Source organism: Nycticebus coucang, chromosome 2 (genome assembly GCF_027406575.1).
Source record: "Nycticebus coucang isolate mNycCou1 chromosome 2, mNycCou1.pri, whole genome shotgun sequence".
Taxonomy (NCBI): domain Eukaryota; kingdom Metazoa; phylum Chordata; class Mammalia; order Primates; family Lorisidae; genus Nycticebus; species Nycticebus coucang.
In genome coordinates this window covers 32,219,443-32,242,329 of record NC_069781.1, presented here as the reverse complement: position 1 = coordinate 32,242,329, position 22,887 = coordinate 32,219,443, and the positions used below count along the sequence as shown (strand labels likewise).

Genomic DNA, 22,887 nt, shown 5'->3' with positions numbered 1-22,887 from the left:
GGCCCTCCAGACTTCCTGGCCAGGTTTTCCTCCCACCACTCTTGAAGCCTCTTTTTCAGAATCCGTATTAGTGTATGGCCCTGAGGTTGGGGACCAGCACAAGGGTGTACCAGTTTAAGCTTTTACCAGAAGAGTGTTAGACTGTGGGTTTCCTTTGACAGTATTAACTTTTGTTAGTGTTCAGTATCTTTTCATTCTGATTGTCAGAAAAGTTTTCATTTGCGTTTATCATGGTTACTAATGCTAATGAGTAATGATAATAATTATGAGTTGTATGCTTCCTAAGAGTATATTGACCATTTGTGCTTGATTCTTTCAGTTGTTTAATACCTTTTGCCCTATTCTCTATTGGACTATAGATTATTGTCTTATTCTATTGACTCTTTTTAAGTCATAGGTATTCTATTTATGTGTGATAGCCCTTTTTTCCTTGACTCTTGCAGTTTTTTTACTTAATATCATTTTTTATGGTAGAAGTTTAAAAAAATTTAATAGTTAAATCTGCCTACTTTCTTTTTTTTTTTTTTTTTTGAGACAGAGCCTCAAGCTGTCCCCATGGATAGAGTACTGTGGCTTCACAGTTAACAGCAACTCCAACTCCTGGGCTCAAGCGATTCTCCTGCCTCAGCCCCCCAAGTAGCTGGGACCACAGGCTCCTGCCACAACGCCTGGCTATTTTTTGGTTGCAGCTGTCATTATTGTTTGGCGGGCCTGGGCTGGATTCGAACCCGCCAGCTCAGGTGTATGTGGCTGGCGCCTTAGCTGCTTGAGCCACAGGTGCCAAGCCTACTTTCTTTTTTTTTTTTTTTTTTGAGACAGAGTCTCACTTTGTCACTCTTGGTAGACTGCTGTGGCCGCATCCCGAGTAGCTGGGACTACAGGCAGCCACCACAATGCCCGGCTATTTTTTAGAGATGGGGTCTCGCTCTAGCTCAGGCTGGTCTGGAGCTGGTGAGCTCAGGTTATCTGCCCCCCCTTGGCCTCCCAGGGTGCTGGGATAACAGGCATGAGCCACCACTCCCCACCTAAATCTGCTTAATTTCTCAAAGACAGATCTTTTGATTTTTTTTCCCCTCTTTTGTGACTCCTAGGATTATTGTATTATTTTAGGAAGGGCTTTCCCATCCCTAAGATTATAAAAACACTCATCTATATTATTTAAAAAAAATTCTATATTTCTGTTTCTTTGGAAGTCTTTGAATCTTAATGATGCATGGAAGAAGGAACAGCTGGAACTCAGTTGTCTTAGGAGTAGGCTTATTGAATTGGTTTTCCTTTAAGACCATTATTCAGATCATCTCTCCTGCATAGTTCTCCACAGTATCCTTAGCTTTTGCTTGTTTTCTTTACCATCTTATTTCTTCTGGGAGCTACTAAAATCCTGCCAGTGAATTTTTTATGGCTTAAGTTTGTCATGGTTGGTTGTTTGGTTTTGTTGCTTGTAAGAACTCTCATGTCTTTTTGAAGAGTGTTGATATTGAACAATAGTGGTGATAGTAAGTGGCTTTGCTTTACTCCTGATTTTAATGAGAATGCTTCTAAAGTTTTATCAAATTTGAGGTTTACTATAAGTTTCTGTATGTTCTGTATATATGTTCCTATATTTTTATATCATCTTGATTAGAGAAGGTGACAAATTTTATTAAGTGCTATTCTTTAAAAATCTATTGAGATCATATTGTGTTTTCTATGAATGAATTACATTAATACATTAAAAAAGATGTATCCTCTTATTGTAGATTGGGAAGCTTTCCTTTTTATTTTAGCTCTGGATGGCTTATTTAGTAGACATTGCCTGTTCTTTGATATTTGGTAAACTTCAACTAGGAAGTTCTCTGTTTCTTGGTGTATTTTATTTTATTTTATTTTTAGAGACAGAGTCTCACTTTGTCACCCTTGGTAAAGTGTTGTGGCATCACAGCTCACAGCAACCTCCAGCTTGTGGGCTTAGGTGATTCTCTTGCCTCAGCCTCCCGAGTAGCTGGGACTACAGGTGCCCACTAGAACGCCCGGCTATTTTTTTGTTGCAGTTTGGCTGGGGCCAGGTTTGAACCCGCCACCCTCCCCATATATGGGGCCAGCGCCCTACTCACTGGGCCACAGGTGCCAACCTTCTTGGTGTATTTTAATGGATAAGTCTTACTTTGATTATTTATACTTTTCAGGAATCATCTATTTAGAACTTCATGTCTATTGGAGTAAATATGTACGTTATATTCTAGAAAATTTCTCTAGATTGTTCAGTACTTCATTCTTAAATGTTATCCATGGCATTTGACTCTTCTGGATCTTACTCACTTTATATCCTATGGTGATTTTTTTATAGGTTCACATATTTTTTCCCCATTTAACTTGTTTAGAATAAGATATATACTGTTCAGGTCCTGTCAGTAGAAGCAGGGAGTAGCTTGTTAATTTACTAATTCCAGTTTAACACTGAGTACATGTGATGTTTGTTTTTTCATTCTTATGATATTTAGCTTAGGAGAATTTTGTCTTTAATTCCAATCAGGTTGTTACAAGAGGTATTAAATCTCTATCATGTTTGTGGTTGAATAATATTACATGGTACATGTATATGCATACCATAATTTACTAATCCACTCATGTATTGGTGGCACTTGGGTTGTTTCCACATCTTTGTGATTGTGAATTATGCTGCGATAAACATTTGAGTGCAAATGTCCTTATGGTAAAGTGACTTTTTTCCTTTGGGTAAATACCTAGTAATGGGATTGCAGGATCAAGTGGTGGGTCTACCTTTAGTTCTTTGAGGAGTCTCCCTACCATTTTCTCTAGGTATTGTTACTACCTTGCAGTCACACTAATAGTGTATGAGTGTTCATTTCTCTTACATCTAGTCTGGTGTCTGTTGTTTTGGGACTTTGTGACATAAGCCATTCTCACTGGGATTAGCTGATATCTCAGGTGTTTGATTTGCATTTCTCTGATGATTGGAGATAGTGAGCATTTTTTCATATATTTGTTGGCCATTAGCCTATCTTAATAAGAGAAGTTCCTGTTCATTTCTCTTGCCCAGTTTTTAATAGGGTTGTTTGATCTTTTCTTGTTTATTGGCTTGAGTTCTTTATAGATTCTGGTTATCAGCCCTTTGTCAGATCTGTAACATGCAAATATCTTCTACCACTCTGTAGGTTGTTTTTTGTTTTGTTGATTGTAGCATTCTGTTTTCATCTTTAGAACTAAAGAGCTTATATGTATGTATTCCTAGTCTAATGCCCAAGTTTTTTTTTTTTTTTTTTTGAGACTATGTCGCCCTTGGCGTCACAGCTTACAGCAACCTCAAACTCTTGGGCTTAAGCAATTCTCTTGCCTCAGCCTCCCAAATAGCTAGGACTACAGGTGCCTGCCACAGCGTCCAGCTATAATGCTGACTTTCTGTTAGATTTTTACTTAGTATGTCTATGCTTTACTTTTGGCAATCTTTTCCTATCCTTCAGTGATTGAGTCTCTAAACTCAGACCTGTAGTACAATAAACTGTAATTCATATGTATATACTGCTACCGAGGTTCTTCTCAAGCATGTTAGCCTCTCAAGCCTGTTATTATTATTATTATTATTGTTTTTTTGAGACAGAGTCTCACTGTTGCCCTGGGTAGAGTGCTGTGGCATCATCATAGTTCATAGCACCCTCAAACTCTTGGGCTTTTGTGATCCTCTTGCTTCAGCTTGCCCAGTTGCTGCAACTACAGGTGCTGCCACAATGCCTGGCTAGTTTTTCTATTTTCAGTAGAGATGGGAGTCTTGCTCTTGCTCAGGCTGGTCTTAACTCCTGAACTCAAGCAGTTTACCTGCCTAGGCCTCATGCTAGGATTATAGGCATGAGCCACAGCCTCCAGCAAGCCTGTTATTTCTTGAGACTTTATTTTAGAATGTACTCTTACCACTGCCAGTACCTCACTCCCTGCTTTCCTACCAGTCTCCACTCCTAGATCTTAAAAAATACTAGTGGAGGGAAAAAGGTAAAGGGAATTAGCTCCTATCTGAGGTGTGGAGAAGTATTGTATTCCATTTGTATTTGGTTCAGGTTTAGGTTTTTAAATCCAAGGAAAGATAATCCCCCCCCATCATATGACTTCTGCTTCATAAGCAAAGACATAAAGACATCAGGTTGTATAATAAATGGGATTGTTTCTCCCCACCCCTTATTTTCCTCCAGTCGTCTCATGATTTAACTCTGGTTCCTCCTGAACTCTGTTATGTGATTGTCTTTTAGTTTTATGATTAGGCTAGTAGCGTAAGGTTGTTTTTTTCCCTCTTTTCTGTGTCCTGTTACATTGTATGCAGTATTGGTAAGTTGGAATATGCTGTTTTGGGGACTGCTGGTGGGAAACCATTTTAACAGAAGGTTTATAATACCAGTTTTAATCTGTCTTATATTTTTAGCTCTGTCATTTTTCTTATTTAAATTTTCATCAGAACAAACACATTTCTTCGCTTCTAATTCACATCTAATCGCCATTTTCTTTTTTTATAAGACAGGGTCTCGATCTGTTGCCCTGGCTCATGTGCAATGGCATCATCATAGCTCACTGCAATCTCAAATTCCAGGACTCAGGTGATCCTCCTGCCTAGGCTTCTGAGTAGCTGGGACTACAGATGACCACCACCTCTTCTGGCTAATTTTTTCTATTTTGGGTAGAGGTAGGGTCTTGTGCTCTTGGTCAGGCTTGACCTCAAGTTATCCTCTTGCCTCAGCCTCCCAGATTACAGGCGTTAGCCACCATGCCTGGCCCCAGTCATTTTTTATAAGACTTCCTAGCTATAATTATTTCTACTACATATGAAATCTATTATTTTATTCTAAGTTCTGCCACAGCTACTCTGCTAACCTCTCTCAAGTCATATTTAGCAAATATTCATAGGAACTCTATACTGTGCACTGTATTAGATGTTGAGGATACCTAAATGAAAGATGCTGTTTAAAGCCCTAAAGAAACTCATCTGTGTTTTTTTCCTTTTTTTGATAGCATCACATAAGGTTGAGCTACTTTTCTTATACAATAATAATATTTATCGCTGAGTTCAGATACATGCAGAACATTTCAGTATGTTAACTCTGATCCCCACATATCCCTGTAAAGTAGATCTTATTAAATTCATTTTACAGACCAGGGATAGTGGTTCACACCTGTGATCCTTGCGCTTTGGGAGGCCAAGGCAGATGGATTGTTTGAGCTCAGAAGTTTGAGACCAGCCTGAGCAAGAGCAAAACCTTGTCTCTACTAAGAACAGAAAAATTAGCCAGGTGTAGATGGCAAACACCTGTAGTCCCAGCTACTTGGGAGGCTGAGACAAGAGGATCACTGGAGCCAGGAGTTTGAGGTTGTCTTGAACTCCTGAACTGTGTAAGCTATGCTGCCACAGCATTGTACCTGGGAAGACAGAGTGGACTCTGTCTCAAAATAAAAACAAAATCATTTTACAGATGAGCAATAGTTTTTTTTTTGAGACAGAATCTCAAACTGTCGCCCTGGGTAGAGTACTGTGGCATCATAGCTCACAGCAACCTCCAACTTGGCTTAAGTGATCCTCTTGCCTCAGTTTTTCTATTTTTAGTAGAGATGAGGTCTCGCTTTTGCTCAGGCTGGTCTTGAACTCGTGGGCCCACGGAATCCACCCACCTTGGCCTCCCAGAGTGCTAGTATTACAGGCATGAGCCACCACGCCTGGCAAGATGAAGAATAGTTTTAAGGAAGTAAAATAACTTTCCTTAAGTCACATAGTTTAGTAAGTTTTAGAGGTAGTTCTTGACTCCGGATCAGGCTATGCTGAAAGTTTTTGAATTGGTCTGTGCCTTCTCTTTGTAGTTCATTTAATGTTACTGTTTTAAATATTTTGCAATTTCTTTATTTTTTTTGAGACAGAGCCTCAAGCTGTTGCCCTGGGTAGAATGCTGTGACATCATAGCTCAGATCTGGCTATGATGTGACATCATAGTTCAGATCTGGCTATGCTGTAAGTTTTTGAACTGGTCTGTGCCTTCTCTTTGTAGTTCATTTAATGTTACTGTTTTAAGAATTTTGCAATTTCTTTTTTTTTTTTTTTTTTTGAGACAGAGCCTCAAGCTGTTGCCCTGGGTAGAGTGCTGTGACATTATAGCTCACAGCCGTCATTGTTGTTTTGTGGGCCTAAGCTGGATTCAAACGTGCCAGCTTAGGTGTATGTGGCTGGCACCAAGCCAAAATTTCTTTTTCTTTCCTTTTTTTTGTTTTTCTGAGCCACAATTTCTTTTTTTTTTTTTTTTTTTTTGTAGAGACAGAGTCTCACTATACCACCCTCGGTAGAGTGCCGTGGCATCACACAGCTCACAGCAACCTCTAACTCTTGGGCTTATGTGATTCTCTTGCCTCAGCCTCCCGAGCAGCTGGGACTACAGGCGCCCGCCACAACGCCTGGCTATTTTTTTGATGCAGTTTGGCCAGGGCTGGGTTTGAACCCGCCAGCCTCGGCATATAGGGCCGGCGCCCTACTCACTGAGCCACAGGCTCCGCCCCGGGAGCCACAATTTCTTAATAAGCTGTCATTTGACCTGATTATTTTCTCTCATTTTGGGTGGTGCCTGTGGCTCAGTGAGCAGGGCACCAGCCCCATATACAGAGGGTGGCAGGTTCGAACCCAGTCCCAGCCAAACTGCAACAAAAACTATCTGGGCGTTGTGGCAGGTGCCTGTGGTCCCAGCTACTTGGCAGGCTGAGGCAAGTGAATTGCCTAAGCCCCTGAGCTGGAGGTTGCTGTGAGCTGTGACACCATGGCACTCTACTGAGGGTGACAAAGTGAGACTCTGTTTCTAAAAAAAAAAAAAAATTTCTCTCTTTTCCTATATCTCAAATATTTATTTTTTTGCTTTTAGGAATTAAATCCAGGAATAAAGTTGGCATTATTCCTTTCTCTAATTTGTGGGAGATGAAAGAGTTTATAAGTCTAGAATTGATCAGTTCTGGGCATCCTGGAAAGGTACCAGCAGTGGTGACGGCACAGTTTTACAACCTTTCTGAATCCCTCTGTAAAAAAAACATACAGAACAGTGCAAAAATCATAAATTTACAGCTGAATGAATTTTCAAAATGAACACATCCACATAATCAACATTTAGATAAAAATAGAACATTCATGATATTCTCAAAGCCTCTTTCATTACATGATTTAAAGAACCATAGCAGGTTCTACCTGGTGTGGGGTTGGAAAGGATGTCTCAGGAATGATAGTCCATAATTTACTTCTGTAAGTTTAAAGAATTTTGCTTAAAGTATTTAATACTTTGTAAGTGAAAGGAAAGTTGGAATATTTGAGTGACCTGTCATAAATGTCAGGGAGTATGTTGTGGTGGAAAAGGTTATAAAGTCAGGAGACCTGTGTCTAGTTCAAATGATCAGTAATGTCCAGAGTAGCTTGATAAGAACTTAAAATTCAGTATTTTATTTGTGCTATAAATGTGCTAGACTAGAATACCAGCAGAGTGATTTTCCTTCCTTAAGTGTCTGATTTTGGCTCCTAAGGAACTCCTCTTCCAAGTTTCTAAATTGTAATAATTTCAGGGTATTCTTTGTTCCACTAAAGTGGTAACTGCTTTCTGTAACTATTAACTTCCGTGATAACATAGTATTTATTTCTTTTTCAGCAGTCTAGTTAACAATGTTATACCTACTAAATTCCTTAGTAAATTCTCTCTGTTAAAATAACTGTTATTTTCTGTCTCTTTCCTGAACTCTGATTGATAGGGAAATCTACAAGGGAGTTTAATGTCCTGCTTTTTGGTTGGCACATATCTTATTAAGATCTAAAGTTCTTGCTACTTACTGTTCATGAGACTCAGTTAGTACAGTGTCTTCAGTGTGGTGTTGCATGATCTCTCAATATGATCAAATTCTTTCTGTGGAGTGGGAGAGTTGTAGTAGTTAAACAAAGTGCAAAGTACTTCTGGGGTTCTTTGCGAATTAGTAAGGAGAAGAAAGCATATGCTTACAAGGTAATAAGAGTTGTGCTGATCTAATCCAGTAAAAATATTACATCTTGAATACTAGCTATAGTTGGAGTCCCTACCTATGTTTATGAAAATTCACTGCAGTTCTCCAAGATCCCTCTGCTGTGTGTTAGATCCAATGTAACATGGTACCTATCACTACCTTTTCATCTTTCACGTCATTGGGTGCGGCACCAATTTCTATGACAATACTTTTGTTTACTTTGTTGGTGAAGAGAGGAGTTTCTACTTGATTTCTTCCTACCTTGATGATACTTACACCATGTGTCAGAGAACCAATATGAGGATTATGCTGTTGCTAAGTATGTCTGTTCTAATTATATGTTAAGAACTGGGGAAATAACCATAGTATGGGTTTGTGGATCTACTTGGCCCACTCTGATCAAATGATCTAAAGCTTCTTGAATTATGTCATAGATAATCTTTGAGCCTCTGTTGCCTACATGATCTTTAAAAAAATAATTATTATGAAAAAGCTTGCTTGAATCTGTGAAATCTATCATGATGTTCCTTTTTCTTTCTTTTCATTTTATTTATTTGTTTATTTATTTTAGACAATCTCTCTCTGTTGTCCTGTGGTTGAATGTTGTGGCATCAGCCTACCTCACAGCAACTTCAAACTTCTGGGCTCAAAGGATCCTCTTACCTCATCCTCCCAAGTAGCTGGGAGTGTAGGTACCTCTCTACCACCCCCGACATCTGGCTAGTTTTTCTATTTTAGTAGAGATGGGGTCTTGCCCTTGCTCAGGCTGATCTCGAACTCTGAGCTCAAGCAAACCAACCATCTCAGTCTCCCAGCAATGCTAGGATTACTGGAGTTGGCCACCCCGCTTAGCTTTCCTCTCTTTTCAAAAAGGAGATAAATCTATAAAGGGGAGAGACTATAAAACAAAAGCAAACTAATATGCAATTTAAAAATACTTAACTTCTGGAGTTGAGGCTTTAAGAAGGCTAGAACATTCCTCTGCTTTTGTTCTTGGAAGTCATAAATATCAATCACTAGCAAGGTAAATGTCAACTGTTTTGAAAATAGCTATGGTACAACTAGTTCTTAAAAATAGGGACATACTGTCAAACTAAAATAGACCAAGTGTAACAAAATAAAGAATTCATGTAAGCACATTTAAAACTATCTTTCTAAGCTTTGTTATAACTGAGTTAATAAAACTCTTTTACTTTATTTTTTATTTATTTTTATGTTTTGGAGATAAGGTCTCACTCTGTCACCCAGGTTAGAGTACCGTGGTGCAATGATAGCTGTCTGTAGCTTCAAACTCTTTGGCTCAAGTGATCTTCCTGCCTCAGACTCCTGAGTAATAGAACTATTTTAAATATAGTCCAATGATTCATTTTGGCTAGCATGTGGGATTATTTTGCACATGTGATTTTTAGTGAACTTAACAGAAGTAGACTATGACTTTATTTTTTGGCTTTCATTTCATAGTGGAAGCATTTTGATATTAAAGTCCATATATGTTTGTTTGTACTTTAAACATCTTGTGCTTGGACTTAAGATTCAGGACTCAATGTGACAAATTTTGGTAAGAATTTTGGGGAAAGAGCCATTGCAGTACATTGAGTTCCATAGAGACAGCGCAGGGGTAAGTGAGAGCCGGATAGGCACTGGGCGACTCTGTGCCTCGCTGAGGAAAACTAACTAAACATGGGCAAAGGAGATCCTAAGAAGCTGAGAGGCAAAATGTCATCATATGTATTCTTTGTGCAAACTTGTCGGGAGGAGCACAAGAAGCAGCACCCAGATGCTTCAGTCAACTTCCCAGAGTTTTCTAAGAAGTGCTCAGAGAGGGGGAAGACCATGTCTGCTAAAGAGAAAGGAAAATATGGAGATACGGCAAAGGCAGACAAGGCCCGTTATGAAAGAAATGAAAACCTACATCCCTCCTAAAGGGGAAACAAAAAAGAAGTTCAAGGATCCCAATGCACCCCAGAGGCCTCCTTCGGCCTTTTTCTTGTTCTGTTCTGAGTACTGCCCCCAAATCAAAGAACATCCCGGCCTGTCCATTGGTGGTGTTGCAAAGAAGCTGGGGAGATGTGGAATAACACTGCTGCGGAGGACAAGCAGCCTGATGAAAAGAAGCCTGAAAAGCTGAAGGAAAAATACGAAAAAGATATTGCCGCATACCGAGCTAAAGGAAAGCCTGATGCAGGGAAAATGGGCGTCGTCAAGGCTGAAAAAAGCAAGAAAAAGAAGGAAGAGGAGGAAGTTGAAGAGGATGAAGAGGAGGAGGACAACGAAGAAGATGAAGATGATGATGAATAAGTTGGTTCCAGTGCAGTTTTTTTTTCTTGTCTATAAAGCATTTAACTTCCCTGTACACAACTCACTCCTTTTAAAGTAAAAAATTGAAATGTAAGGCTGTGTAAGATTTGTTTTTTAAACTGTACGGTGTCTTTTTTTGTATTGTTAACACACTACCAAATGTATCTTTAGATAGCCCTGTCCTGGTGATATTTTCAATAGCCACTAACCTTGCCTGGGGTGCAATATGGGGGTTGTAAATTGGCATGGAAATTTACAGCAGGTTCTTGGTGCACAGCACAAATTAGTTATATATGAGGATGGTAGTCTTTTCATCTTCAGTTGTCTCTGATGCAGCTTATACGAAATAATTGTTCTGTTAACTGAATACCACTCTGTAATTGCAAAAAAAAAGTTGCAGCTGTTTTGTTGACATTCTGAATGCTTCTAAGTAAATATAATTTTTTTATTAAAAAAAAGAATTTTGGGGAAAATCATTCTATTAATAGCGTATTTTAAGCATCTTAACTCAAGGTAGGGTAGATAATTTTTTTCTCTTTTAAATGTTAATATGTTAAAAATAAAATAATTTTGAGTTAGAGAAGTTTTTCTGGCTGAAATAATTTTGAAAATTAAGGCAAATAAGACTGAGGTGAGGGAGATCCTCCCTCCAACTCTGTTCTTTTCTTGTCTTTTTTTTTCCCTAATAAAATCGTAGTTCCATTGATTTAAGACTATTGGGGTTATGAGTACTTTTACACTGCCATGATATATCGTTCTTACCCCAGCTTTGCAATAAAAACTCAAAAAAATTATATAGAGTTTAGAGAATTGAATCAGAAGCAGCGTAAGGGTTTCCTTTTGACAACCTCTTTGCTATCAGTGATTAATCCATTCAACAGATAAATGAATCATCAGAGTGTCTACCATATACTAGGTAGTAAATATATGCTGTATCTATTTTTTCCACTCATTTTAAGTCCTCATAAAATATGTACTTACATTGTATTGCTTACATTTATGAAAGATGAAATTTGTGTCAAGAGAGGCTAAGAGGGATCCTATACAGAGGTTACAAAACTAGTAATCAGTCATAGCTGCCTATTTGACTTGTGACAAAAAAGAAGAAACACCTCCCACCCCTCAAGAATAATACTAAGGAATGAAGAAGATAGGGACTCCAGCCAATATTCCCTAATTGTATATTTATCAGAAATAATCACCTTGGGAATGAGTCTTCTTAGTGATTGTGCTCTGCTATGGGCCCCTTATAGTTCTCATTCAGTTAGAGCTCCCATTTGAGACTGCACCCCAAGTGCTAACCAAGGTACGCCCGGGACAGAGAGAGGAGAGAGACACATAGGAACACATGCTAGGCAGTGGAACTGTGGAGAGGAAGAAAAGGAAAGGGGAGGGAGGAAAGGGAAGAGGAATATTTTATGCTTGTAAATAAGCATTAGAAGTCTGGAAGTAATCACTCCTTAGGAGAGGAGTGTAACTGAATGGTAAGAGTAGAGAGGAAGGGTAATTTTGCTTTTTTTTTTTCCCCTTTATTTACTCGCATAATAATGGTGATAGCCAGGTATACATTGGTTATTATGTGTCAGGGTGAAAAACATTTTATTCTAGTCTTTTGTCCTATAGAAGTTTTAAATTTCAATGTAGTCATATTTGTAAATCTTTTCCTTCATGGCTTTATTCAGGTTAAGTACTATTTTTGTTTCTAGAATTTTTTTTTTAAGTCTGGAATGTTGAATTTTTATGAAGTGATCTTTTATTGTTTGTCTAAAGGAGTGATCATAATAATTTTCTAGTATAAGGAATGGTTTTAATGTATTTCTAAATATTGAACCTTCCTTGAATTCTTTGGTTAAATTCTACTTGGACACCGTTTATTGTCTTTTTGAAAAACTACTGATTTAAGTTCACTGTAAATTAGAATTTAGTGTGTATTCTTCCTTTCTGTCTCATTGTTATTCTTCCTCTCACTTTCCCTCCCTCCTTTCTGTTTCATTATCTTTCTCTTTGTCTCTGTCTTTTTTTGTTTTAATTTTTGAGTTAGGATTATGTTTCGTAGAATGATTTTTCTCCTTTGCTGTAAGTACCTATAATTGTTATACAAATAAGTTGTGCAAAGATATTTGGTAAAATTTTTTTCCATTAATTTATTTAGGCCTCGCACCTTTGTTAGGCTAGGTTTTTGCCCTATAGTTTTTTCCTGTAGTTATTTGTATGTTCAGGTTTCTATTTGTTATTAAGGGAATTTTACTAATCTATAAATTCTTAGAAAAATTCCCAATCCAACTACATTTTTGCATTCATTGGATTAAATATATGTTAGTTTTCTTATAGTTTAAGAAAACTCTCTGTCATATTTTCTTTCTTTTTTTTTCTTCTAATGCTATGAACTTTTTTTTGGCAGAGTTTCACCTTGTTGCCCTGGGTTAGAGTACGATGGCATCAGCCTAGCTCATAGCAACTTCCAACTCCTATGTTTAAATGATCTTTCTGCCTCAGCCTCTCCAGTAGCTGGGACTACACATGCCTGCCACAATATTGGCTACTTTTTCTGTTTTTAGTGTAGATAGGGTCTTGTTCTTGCTCAGGCTGGTCTCAAACTCCTGAGCTCAAGGAGTCCTCTTGCCTCAGTCTCCTGGAGTTCTAGGATTATAGGTATGAGCCAGCATGTCTGGCCTTTTTAGTCATTTTTTTTTTTAATCTTCCTCATACTTGTGGTCTGTTTATTGTCTTTTCCAAGAACAGCTTTGGGTTGATTTTAATGATTGCCCATCTCTATCCCCCATTTTAGCTTTGTTATAATTAATTTCTACTTTTATTTTATTTTATTGCTTTTATTTTATTTTATTACTTCTGTTTCTCTGGATGAGTTTAGTTTTTATTTTTTGAACTTTTTTCCTGTGATAATTTTAAACCCAAGAAAAGTTCTCTGAATATTTTTATTTATGAATATTATTTTTTAAAACCACTTGAATATAAATTAGGGGCATTTTGCCCAGTTACTTCTAATTACTTAAGTGTGTATATTCTGAGAACCACAGTACGGTTGTCAAAATCAGGAAGTTTTACTACGATGAAATACTGTTATTTAAGCCATAATCCATTGTATAATAAGTTCCTTTATAATTTCTTTCCTATTTCAGGATATAATCTAGGCATGCATTGCAGTAGGTTGTTTTGTCTCTTTAATGTAATTTAGCTTGGAACATTCCATTGGCCTTTTTTGTGTGTTTCTTGACCTTGACATTTTAAAAATAAAGGCCACTTGTTTGTTTGTTTCATGGTTTTTTTTTTTCCTCCAGAGTAGCCTTCATTTGGATTTGTCTGATTAGGTTAGCTCTGGTTATATAATTTTTATTAAAAATACTCCAGAAGTGATATTTATTCTCAGTGTATCATATCAGGGGTCATATTGTTTATGGTGATGTCTGTAAGGTTTCTCCACTCCAAAGTTATTATTTCCTTTCATAATTAATAAGTAATTTTGTTAGGACTCATGTTGAGATAGGTAATTATCTATTCTTCAGTAACCTTCACTTTTGGGTTTATTTTATTACCCTATTTCTCACCTATTGTTGAAAGCTTAGTTTATTTATTTCAGCCTGTTTTATTTTCTAATGTACTTAAGATCATACATTTTTCTTTTTTTTTTTTTTTTTTTTGTAGAGACAGAGTCTCACTGTACCGCCCTCGGGTAGAGTGCCGTGGCCTCACACGGCTCACAGCAATCTCCATCTCTTGGGCTTACATGATTCTCCTGCCTCAGCCTCCCGAGCGGCTGGGACTATAGGCGCCCGCCACAACGCCCGGCTATTTTTCGGTTGCAGTTTGGCCGGGGCTGGGTTTGAACCCACCACCCTCGGCATATGGGGCCGGCGCCTTACTCACTGAGCCATAGGCGCCGCCCCATACATTTTTCTTAATGTATCACGTTGACATATTGACTGGGAGTACTTAAAGTTGGGTTTAGTATGAAAGGAGCCAGTAAGTTGGAAGATTGTTTATAATAATGTATTACTAGGGGCTCGGCACCTGTAGCTCAAGCGGCTAAGGCGCCAGCCACATACACCAGAGCTGGTGGGTTTGAATCCAGCCTGGGCCTGCCAAACAACACTGAAAACTACAACCAAAAAATAGCTGGGCGTTGTGGTGAGTGCTTGTAGTCCCAGCTACTTGGGAGGCTGAGGCAAGAGGATCCCTTAAGCCCAGGAGTTGGAGATTGCTGTGAGCTGTGATGCCACAGCACTCTAGGCAGGGTGACAACTTGAGGCTTTGTCTCAAAAAAAAAAAAAAAAGTATTACTAGGTAACTGGCAATGGGAACCTAAAAAGGGTATTTTAAAGGTGCCAAAGGTGCTCCAATTCACCCAATAATGGAATGTTTCCAGTCTTGCTTTAAAGGACAAAGAATATGGTTTTCAATGATCATAACTGGCATACCTATGAGTAAGTTGCTGAAAATTAAGAATTAAAAAGGTTTATTTCTTCAGTATACATGATACCTTGGGACTTGTTTAATAAACATACAACTGGGTGGCGCCTGTGGCTCATGGAGTAGGTTGCTGGTCCCATATGCCAGAGGTGGTGGGTTCAAACCTAGCCCTGGCCAAAAAAAAAAAAAAAAAGATATAAAAAAAAATAAATAAACATACAACTATCTCATGTTTTTATCTTACCATTTCAGGAGCAGTGGCAGTGGCATGGGAGAATCCTTTTTCCAGCTGGTTTACTGCTATGCTCCACTGCTTTGGTGGAGGAATTTTATCCTGTATACTGCTTGCAGAGCCTCCTCTGAGGTTTCTTGCAAACCACACTAATATATTACTGGCATCTTCAATCTGGTAAGCTGCCATTATGGCGAACTATGGGACATATAAAAAATTGTTTCATAAATTATTTAGTAAAATAGAATTTTTTTCTTTGAAAAATATTTTATGTTCTTGAAAAGTTAGTGCATGTGCGAGGAAGGAACCCAAATAATGCCAAAGGCTTTAAGTATGAAATATGTTTCTTTCTTGCCTTTCTCCCCTTATCTTCTTCTAGAAGCTTGGTGGGGGGCAAAGGTAGCAAGTCCTCTACCCACCATGAACTGCAACGGTGACCCAGCAGGGTGCATAGGAGTGGGTGGAAGGCTCCTAGAAAGAGGAAGGCCTTGATTTTCAATTTGTTCTTTTGTAGAAGGATTCTGAAAGAAAACCAACGAAGTACAGCTAAGCTATCAAAAAAAATTAACTTACGTATCTTTACTACAACATTTCAAATACTAAATATTTGGTTCCAGCTGTTTAGTTTGTGAACCTAATCCATAGCCACATATACAATACTATAAAATCATGAATGTGAACATCTAAAACTAAACAAAAAGTCCATGTGATTATAGTCCATATAAAATTGTTCTTCTTGTACTTGTTGAAGTTTTTGAACCTTGTGAAATCTTTAAACCCTAATTTTGTTGTTTTGAAGGGAAGAAACATGTTATTAGAAATTGCTTTGAATGCTTATAAATCCAAATTTAGTTTTCCTTTTTTTTTTTTTTTTTAGGACAGGGTCTCATTCTGTTGCCTGGGATAGAGTACAGTGGCATCAGCCTAGCTTACTGCAACCTCACACTCCTGGGCTTAAGTGACCCTCCTGTCTCAGCATCCCTTGTAGGTAGGAGCTAGGACTATAGGAGCACGTCCTATACCCAGCTAATTTTTCTATTTTTTATAGAGACAGGTCTTGATCTTGCTCAGGCTGGTCTCAAACTCTTGAACTCAAGGGGTTCTTCTGCCTTAGCCTCCTAGGGTGCTAAGATTACAGGTGTGAGCCACTGTGCTTGGCCCAAATTCAGTTATTCTTACGGGGATTGATCCATCAAGCTAAAAAAAAGTATGATACAAATCAGATTCCTTTGTTATTTTTAAAGCAAAAACTATGCTTTTTATTAAAAAATATTAATGAAATATATAATTAATTATATATGTTATATATGTTAGGAACTTTTAAAGTGTTATTAATTATATATTAAATCTACTTATATTAATCAAATATATAAGTAAACATATATGTTATATATATTAGGAATACTTAAAGTTTTTGTGATAATTTTAAAAAAATTTTTATTTATTTATTTATTTGAGAAAGAGTCTCACTGTGTTGCCCTTGGTAGAGTGCTATGATGTCACAGCTCACAGCAACCTCAAACTCTTGGGCTTAAGTGATCTTGCCTCAGCCTTGCAAGTAGCTGGGATCACAGGCGCCTGCCACAATGCCTGGCTATTTTTTGTTATTGTTGTTTAGCAGGCTCGGGTCAGGTTTGAACCTGCTAGCCCTGGTGTATGTGACCGGAGCCCTAACCACTGAGCTACAGGTGCCGAGCCTATTGTGATAATTTTTAAATGCATATGTAACCAATTATAAAAACGGGTATTGTAAATAATAGTAGCAATGGAGTAATAGTGGAAACCTGTGGCAGTGGAAACTAGGAGGAAGAGACTATATTACGTGATAGCTAACATCTGTTGAATTGTCTGCTAAATTCTTTTTATTTATTTTATTTATTTTCGTGTGATATGGCTATTGCTATTAGGCCTATTTGACAAATGGGAAAATTGAGGCATAGAGAAGCATTGCTGTGATTTTTATATCCAGTGAGTGGTTGAGCTAGAATCAAAACATGAAGTTTAACTTCAGAGGCTGCACATTTGTGTATGTATTTTTAGAGACAGGTTGGAGTTCAGTGGCCTGGTCATAGCTCACTATAACCTCAAACTCTTGGGCTAAAGCAGTCTTCCCACGACAGCTGCCAGGCCTAGTTAATTTTTAAATTTTTTTATAGAGATGAGGTCTCTCTATATCATCCAGGCTAGTCTTGGACTCTTGGCCTCAAGTGATCTTCCTACCTAAGCCTCCCAAAGTGGCGCGGCCTTAGAGTCTTCGCACTTAACAGCCAAATGTTACAAATTTGTTTAACCATTTCTTACAGTCTTGCAGTTGCTAGGTGTTTTGAAAAATGTTCTCACGGACGTTTATTTCTATAACAATATTTTTAAAAGATACTAGCATTTTGGAAAACTTCTTAATGTGTATTGATTCTGAAACTATATAAAAAGTAGATTCTACTTTTAGATTCTTTTTCTTCTCTCTAAAACTTTCCATCATTTCTATTTGTACTCCTATGGTATTAACATCCACCATTCTTCAATTGCAGGATCTTCCTAAGTGGTCCAGCTGCTCCTTTGATTATCCCCTTGAATCTATTCTTTATGCAGTAAGGTGATTGGCCCTATATATCTGTGGGTTCCATATCTTCAGATTCAATCAAACACAGATCAAAAAAATTGGAAAAAAAATAAAAAAATTATAAAAATAGACAACAACATAATATAATAAGTATTAACAGCATTTACATTGTATTAGGTGTTGTAAGTAATCCATGCTGGAGTGTCCAACCTTTTGGCTTCTCCACACTACATTGGAAGAAGAGTTGTCTTGGGCCATACATTACATACACATACACTAATGAAAATTGATGAACAAAAAAATGATCTGTGCATAATTTTTGTGATATCTGCCACTACAGATAAGCAAAAATGTCCTCACGTAATCTGCGTGTAGCTCACAGGCCACAGGTTGGCCACCCCTGAAAGTATAAAGGAAGATGTGTGTAGCTTATCTGCAAATACTGTGCCAACTTATATAGGGACTTGACCATCCAAAGGTTTTGAGGAGGTTGCTAGAACTAGTCCTCCACAAAGGGACAACTACATTTTAAAATAAGTTAGAACATGTTACTCAGGTGCTCAATAGTTTCTTAATCTTATTAAGAATAAAATTCTCTGCTCTCTCCATGGCGTACACAATCCTGCAGAATCTTCCCTTCCACTCCCTGTGGCGGATGTCTGCTGTACTTCTGCTCCCTCCACTCTCACCGGAGAGCTTTGCTGTTTCTTGAACGTATAAGGTCTTCTTCTAGCTCTGTGCCTTTGTACTTAATTTCTTCTCCCTGTTATATTTTTTCCCCCAGAAGACTTATGTTTTCTTTTATCAGAGAGTCTTTCCCTGACTGAAATAGTACCTCTTCTCCTGTGACTGTCACATCATCCTTTGTTTTTTTTCTTGATTTCTTAATGTTGATTTGTCTTAGTCCACTAGAAAAACAACCTATCAGAGCAGGGATTTTATTTTGTTAACTGTGTGCCAACTACTATTCTTCATACAGTAATTACATTTTAAAGGAATGGATTGCTATGTATTGTTAGACATTATAAAGGATTTCTATATTTGAGTAGTTAAGGATTACAGAATTTGATGAGTTGATCCCTTAAAGGAAATATAAGTTCTTGTCTCTAAACATGCTTTCTTGGCTTAAACCAAAAGGTATGTTAGAAATGGAAAATAAATACCTTTTTTCAAGTGGTGAATTCCTATTATAGAATTTATTAATTAATCTCAGATCTTTTATTAGCTCCATTTTACCTAAGAGGTAATTGAGGCTGAGCAAGTTGGTTAATGGCAGCATCTGGATTTCAACTCAGGCATTTGGACTATTAAGAAGAATTTTCACTATGAACAATCTTTTTTTTTTTAGCTTAAAATTTCAAGTAATACTGAATAGCTATAAAAATATTTATAAAATATATGCAAAGTATAAAGATTTGTGATACATGTGTAAAGAAGCTTATATAGCCATCATTTATACTAATAAAAAATTGTCACTTAAAATAATCTTTTTATTATAAAGTGAAAAAATTCAGACAACCACAGAAAACAAGCATATAATCTCGTGAATTACTATAGGGCACATCCTTGTAACCATTATCCAAGTCAAGAAATACAACTCTGTCACCTATTCCAGAAGTCCTTTCTGTGTGACCCATTCTAATCATAACTTACTTCCCTCCCTGACTAACCATTATAGTAACCTATATTATCCTAACTTTTATGGTAGTCACTTTTTTGCATATTTTTATGATTTTATCACTCAGTGTTCATTCTTACACACTATAGTTATGTCCATTAAAATTTTTAATATTTTTCTAAAGTTTTTTTAGTTATCCCTCTGTTTTTCTTTTTCTTAAAATTTACCTGTTGAACCAGAGCTGTTTGTCCAGAGTTTGCTGATCGCATATTTGTGGTACAGATCATTTTATTCCTCCATGTTTACTTAAAATTGGCAGATTGATCCAGAATCCAAATCAGATTCAGGTTAAATCCCTTTAGCAACTTTAAAAGAGGTCCGTATTTTTTTGATTGGCTCTCTTTATGACAATAGCACCCTTTTACACTTAATGCTTATTATATCTGCTAGTTAAATGGGAATTACAAAGTGGTGATAGTCTCACTCTTTTTTTTTATTGGTTGGAATACTTCTGAATTATAAATAGATACTTCTCACTTATTATTTGAGAAAGCAGTTTTATAGTTCATATAGGAAAGGTGGGATAAATGCTTGATTCTTTTCCTTTATTTATCAGTTTTCAAGGTAATGAATTGGTCTGTTGTCATCCTCTGGAGTTGACCTGTTTAGAAAAAATAATTCATGGATTTAAGCGTGTTTTTTTGGTCTCAGTAAATTTCAGTTATTTTCATTGTTGAAGCTCAAATTGTCCCATCTTTGGGAACCTCTTCAAATTGACACCTAAGACTTTGGATTAGCTTTCTTGTTACTTAGGGTTTAAGATTCATCTTGTATTTTAATTCTGGAATCACTTATTTCCCTAAGAAGCACTTATTTCTTTTAGTGAGGATGGCATTTTGAGACCACAGTCTGAGTGCTGGAAATGCTCATTGTTACTGGTTTGATGGTTGTTTCTAGGTCATTTCAGTGAATAGAGCTAAGAAGAATAAAGATAACTCGTGAGTTCACACTGGTATTTCTAATGCACATTCAGGACTACAGAGCTTTTATTTAACTTTTTTTCTGGTACATATGTGTCTCCTTTTTTTGACTAAGAGTTTTGATTCTTAAGGGCAAAGGATATGATAGAATTAAAGTATTCTAACATGACTAATTTATTTTATTCTGTATTATGTACATGGTAGTCTTAGAGTAGCAATACTAAGACTTCCACTGAAATGGTTACTAAAACTTTTTTTTTTTTGTAGAGACAAGAGTTTCACTTTATGGCCCTTGGTAGAGTTCCGTGGCCTCACACAGCTCACAGCAACCTCCAACTCCTGGGCTTAAGCGATTCTGCCTCAGCCTCCCAAGTAGCTGGGAGTACAGGCATCCGCCACAACGCCCGGCTATTTTTTGGTTGCAGTTTGGCTGGGGCCGGGTTTGAACCCGCCACCCTCGGTATATGGGGCCGGCACCCTACCGACTGAGCCACAGGCGCCACCCACTAAAACTTTTTTGTATATATACTTTACATTCTCTCATTCTTAAAACAGATGTACTGTTTTACACTATTGTAGTTTTCTAGCTATTACATGTTGTACTCTTCGATTCTCAGTGCTCCCTCATTCCTAGTCTTTTTCTTTTTTTTTTTGCAGTTTTTGGCCGGGGCTGGGTTTGAACCCACCACCTCTGGCATATGGGGCCAGCGCCCTACCCCTTTGAGCCACAGGTGCCACCCCCTCATTTTTAGTTTTTCAGCTAACTTTATATTTAATGCCTATCATCAATCCTTATATATATCTCTCTAGTAATCTTGGTTGTCTGAAGCTTATCCTCTAGCAAATTCATTAGTAACAAAAGTCCCCGAGTTTTTATGTATTGATAGATTTGTCTCTGTCTTTTATACTTAAAAGTCATTTTTACTGGACATAAAATCATTGACTCATACTTTTTATCCTTGAGTATTTTAAATACAGTAGAATCTCCATAGTTGACCATCTCCCTATAATTTAGTTGACCTAATTTTCATAGACCAGACATGTACCCACACATATATATCAATATGGTAGGCCTAGCCTAGTTCCTTATGTTGACCACCTCTGTAGGTTGAGCAGTTACGGTCCCATGGGTGGTCGACTTATCGAGGGTCTACTGTATTAAGCATAGGGCTCTGCACGCACCTGATGCAAGGCTTGCCCAATCAGCAGACCAGACTGGTGCAGACACTGCACTCCATACTAAGATCATATGGTCATGGTTCTGTAGATCCTTCAGATCTACTCCATTTTCTTCTGGCTGAAAGCATTGCTGTGAAAAAGTCTGGTGGTCAGCCAGGTGAGGTGGCTCACGGGTGTAATCCTAGCACTCTGGGAGGCCAAGGCAGGTGGATTGCTGAGTTCACAGGTTCAAGACCAGCCTGAACCAGAACAAGACCCGCCTCTGAAAATAGTCAGGCGTTGTTGCCTGTAGTCCTAGCTACTTGGGAGGCTGAGGCAAGAGAATCACTTAAGCCCCAGAGTTTGAGGTTGCTGTGAACTGTCACACCGTAACACTCTACCTAGGGCAACATAGTGAGACTCTGTCTCAAAAAAAAAAAAAAAAATCTGATGGCCTTTTAATTATCTTTCCCTTATAAGTCGTATGTTCTTTTCTTCTAGATACCTAAAGGATTTCTTTATTTATTAAAGCCTAAAATTTAAATAAAATATATCCTGGTGTTGGTTGCTCTGGAATATTGCTCTCAGGTACATGGTATGTTCTTTTTGGTGCCTATAGATTTTCTTTTAATTGGGAAAGTTATTTTATTTATTTATTTATTTATTTATTATTAAATCATAGCTGTGTACATTAATGCGATCATGGGGCACCATACACTGGTTTTATAGACCATTTGACATATTTTCATCACACTAGTTAACATGGCCTTCCTGGCATTTTCTTAGTTATTGTGCTAAGACATTTATATTCTACATTTACTAAGTTTCACATGTACCCTTGTAAGATGCACCGTAGGTGTAATCCCACCAATCACCCTCCCTCCACCCATCCTCCCCCCTCCGTCTCCTCCCTCTCCCACTTCCCCATATTCTTATGTTATAGCTGGGTTATAGCTTTCATATGAAAGCCATAAATTGGTTTCATAGGGGAAAGTTATTTTAGTGTTTGCATTCTTCCCTGGCATTAGTTTCCTTCAGAACTCTTATTATTGGTATTTTGGCTGCTCTTTGAGTCTTTTTACAAGGTATCTTTTTTTTTTTTAAATCTGCGTGTTTTTTTTTTTTCTCTCTCTCTCTTTTTTTTTTTTTTTTTTTGAGACAGAGTCTTACTCTGCTGCCTCCGGTGGAGTGTAGTGGTATGATTATAGCTCACTGCAACCTCACACTCATGGGCTCAAGCAATTCTCTTCCCTCCGTCTTCCAAGTAGTTGGGACTACAGGTGCCTACTACCAGGCCTTGCTAATTTTTTCTATTTTTGGTAGAGATGGGGTCTTTTTTTTTTTTTTGAGACAGAGTCTCACTGTGTTGCCTTTGGTAGAGTGCTATGGCATCACAGTCACAGCAACCTCAAACTCTTGGGCTTAAGTGATTCTCTTGCCTCAGCCTCCAAAGTAGCTGGCACTACATGCGCCTGCCACAATGCCCAACTATTTTTTGGTTGTAGTTGTTTAGCTGTCCTGGGCTAGGTTTGAACCCGCCACCCTCAGTGTATGTGGCTGGGGCTATAACCACTATGCTATGGGCACTAAGCCAAGAGATGGGGTCTTGCTCATGCTGATTTTG

The 22,887-nt window shown here is 37.7% G+C and overlaps 1 protein-coding gene and 1 pseudogene across 1 annotated transcript in view; both read left to right on the top strand.

Annotated features, from left to right (window-relative positions):
• TMEM38B (transmembrane protein 38B) overlaps nucleotides 1–22,887 on the top strand; it is a 71,741-nt gene that overhangs the window by 4,967 nt on the left and 43,887 nt on the right. Inside the window, exon 2 of the mRNA XM_053571886.1 lies at nucleotides 14,968–15,124. Coding sequence (XP_053427861.1) covers nucleotides 14,968–15,124 — 157 coding nt within the window. The remainder of the gene's footprint in view (nucleotides 1–14,967; nucleotides 15,125–22,887) is intronic.
• Nucleotides 9,539–10,544, top strand: LOC128571995 (high mobility group protein B1-like; annotated as a pseudogene).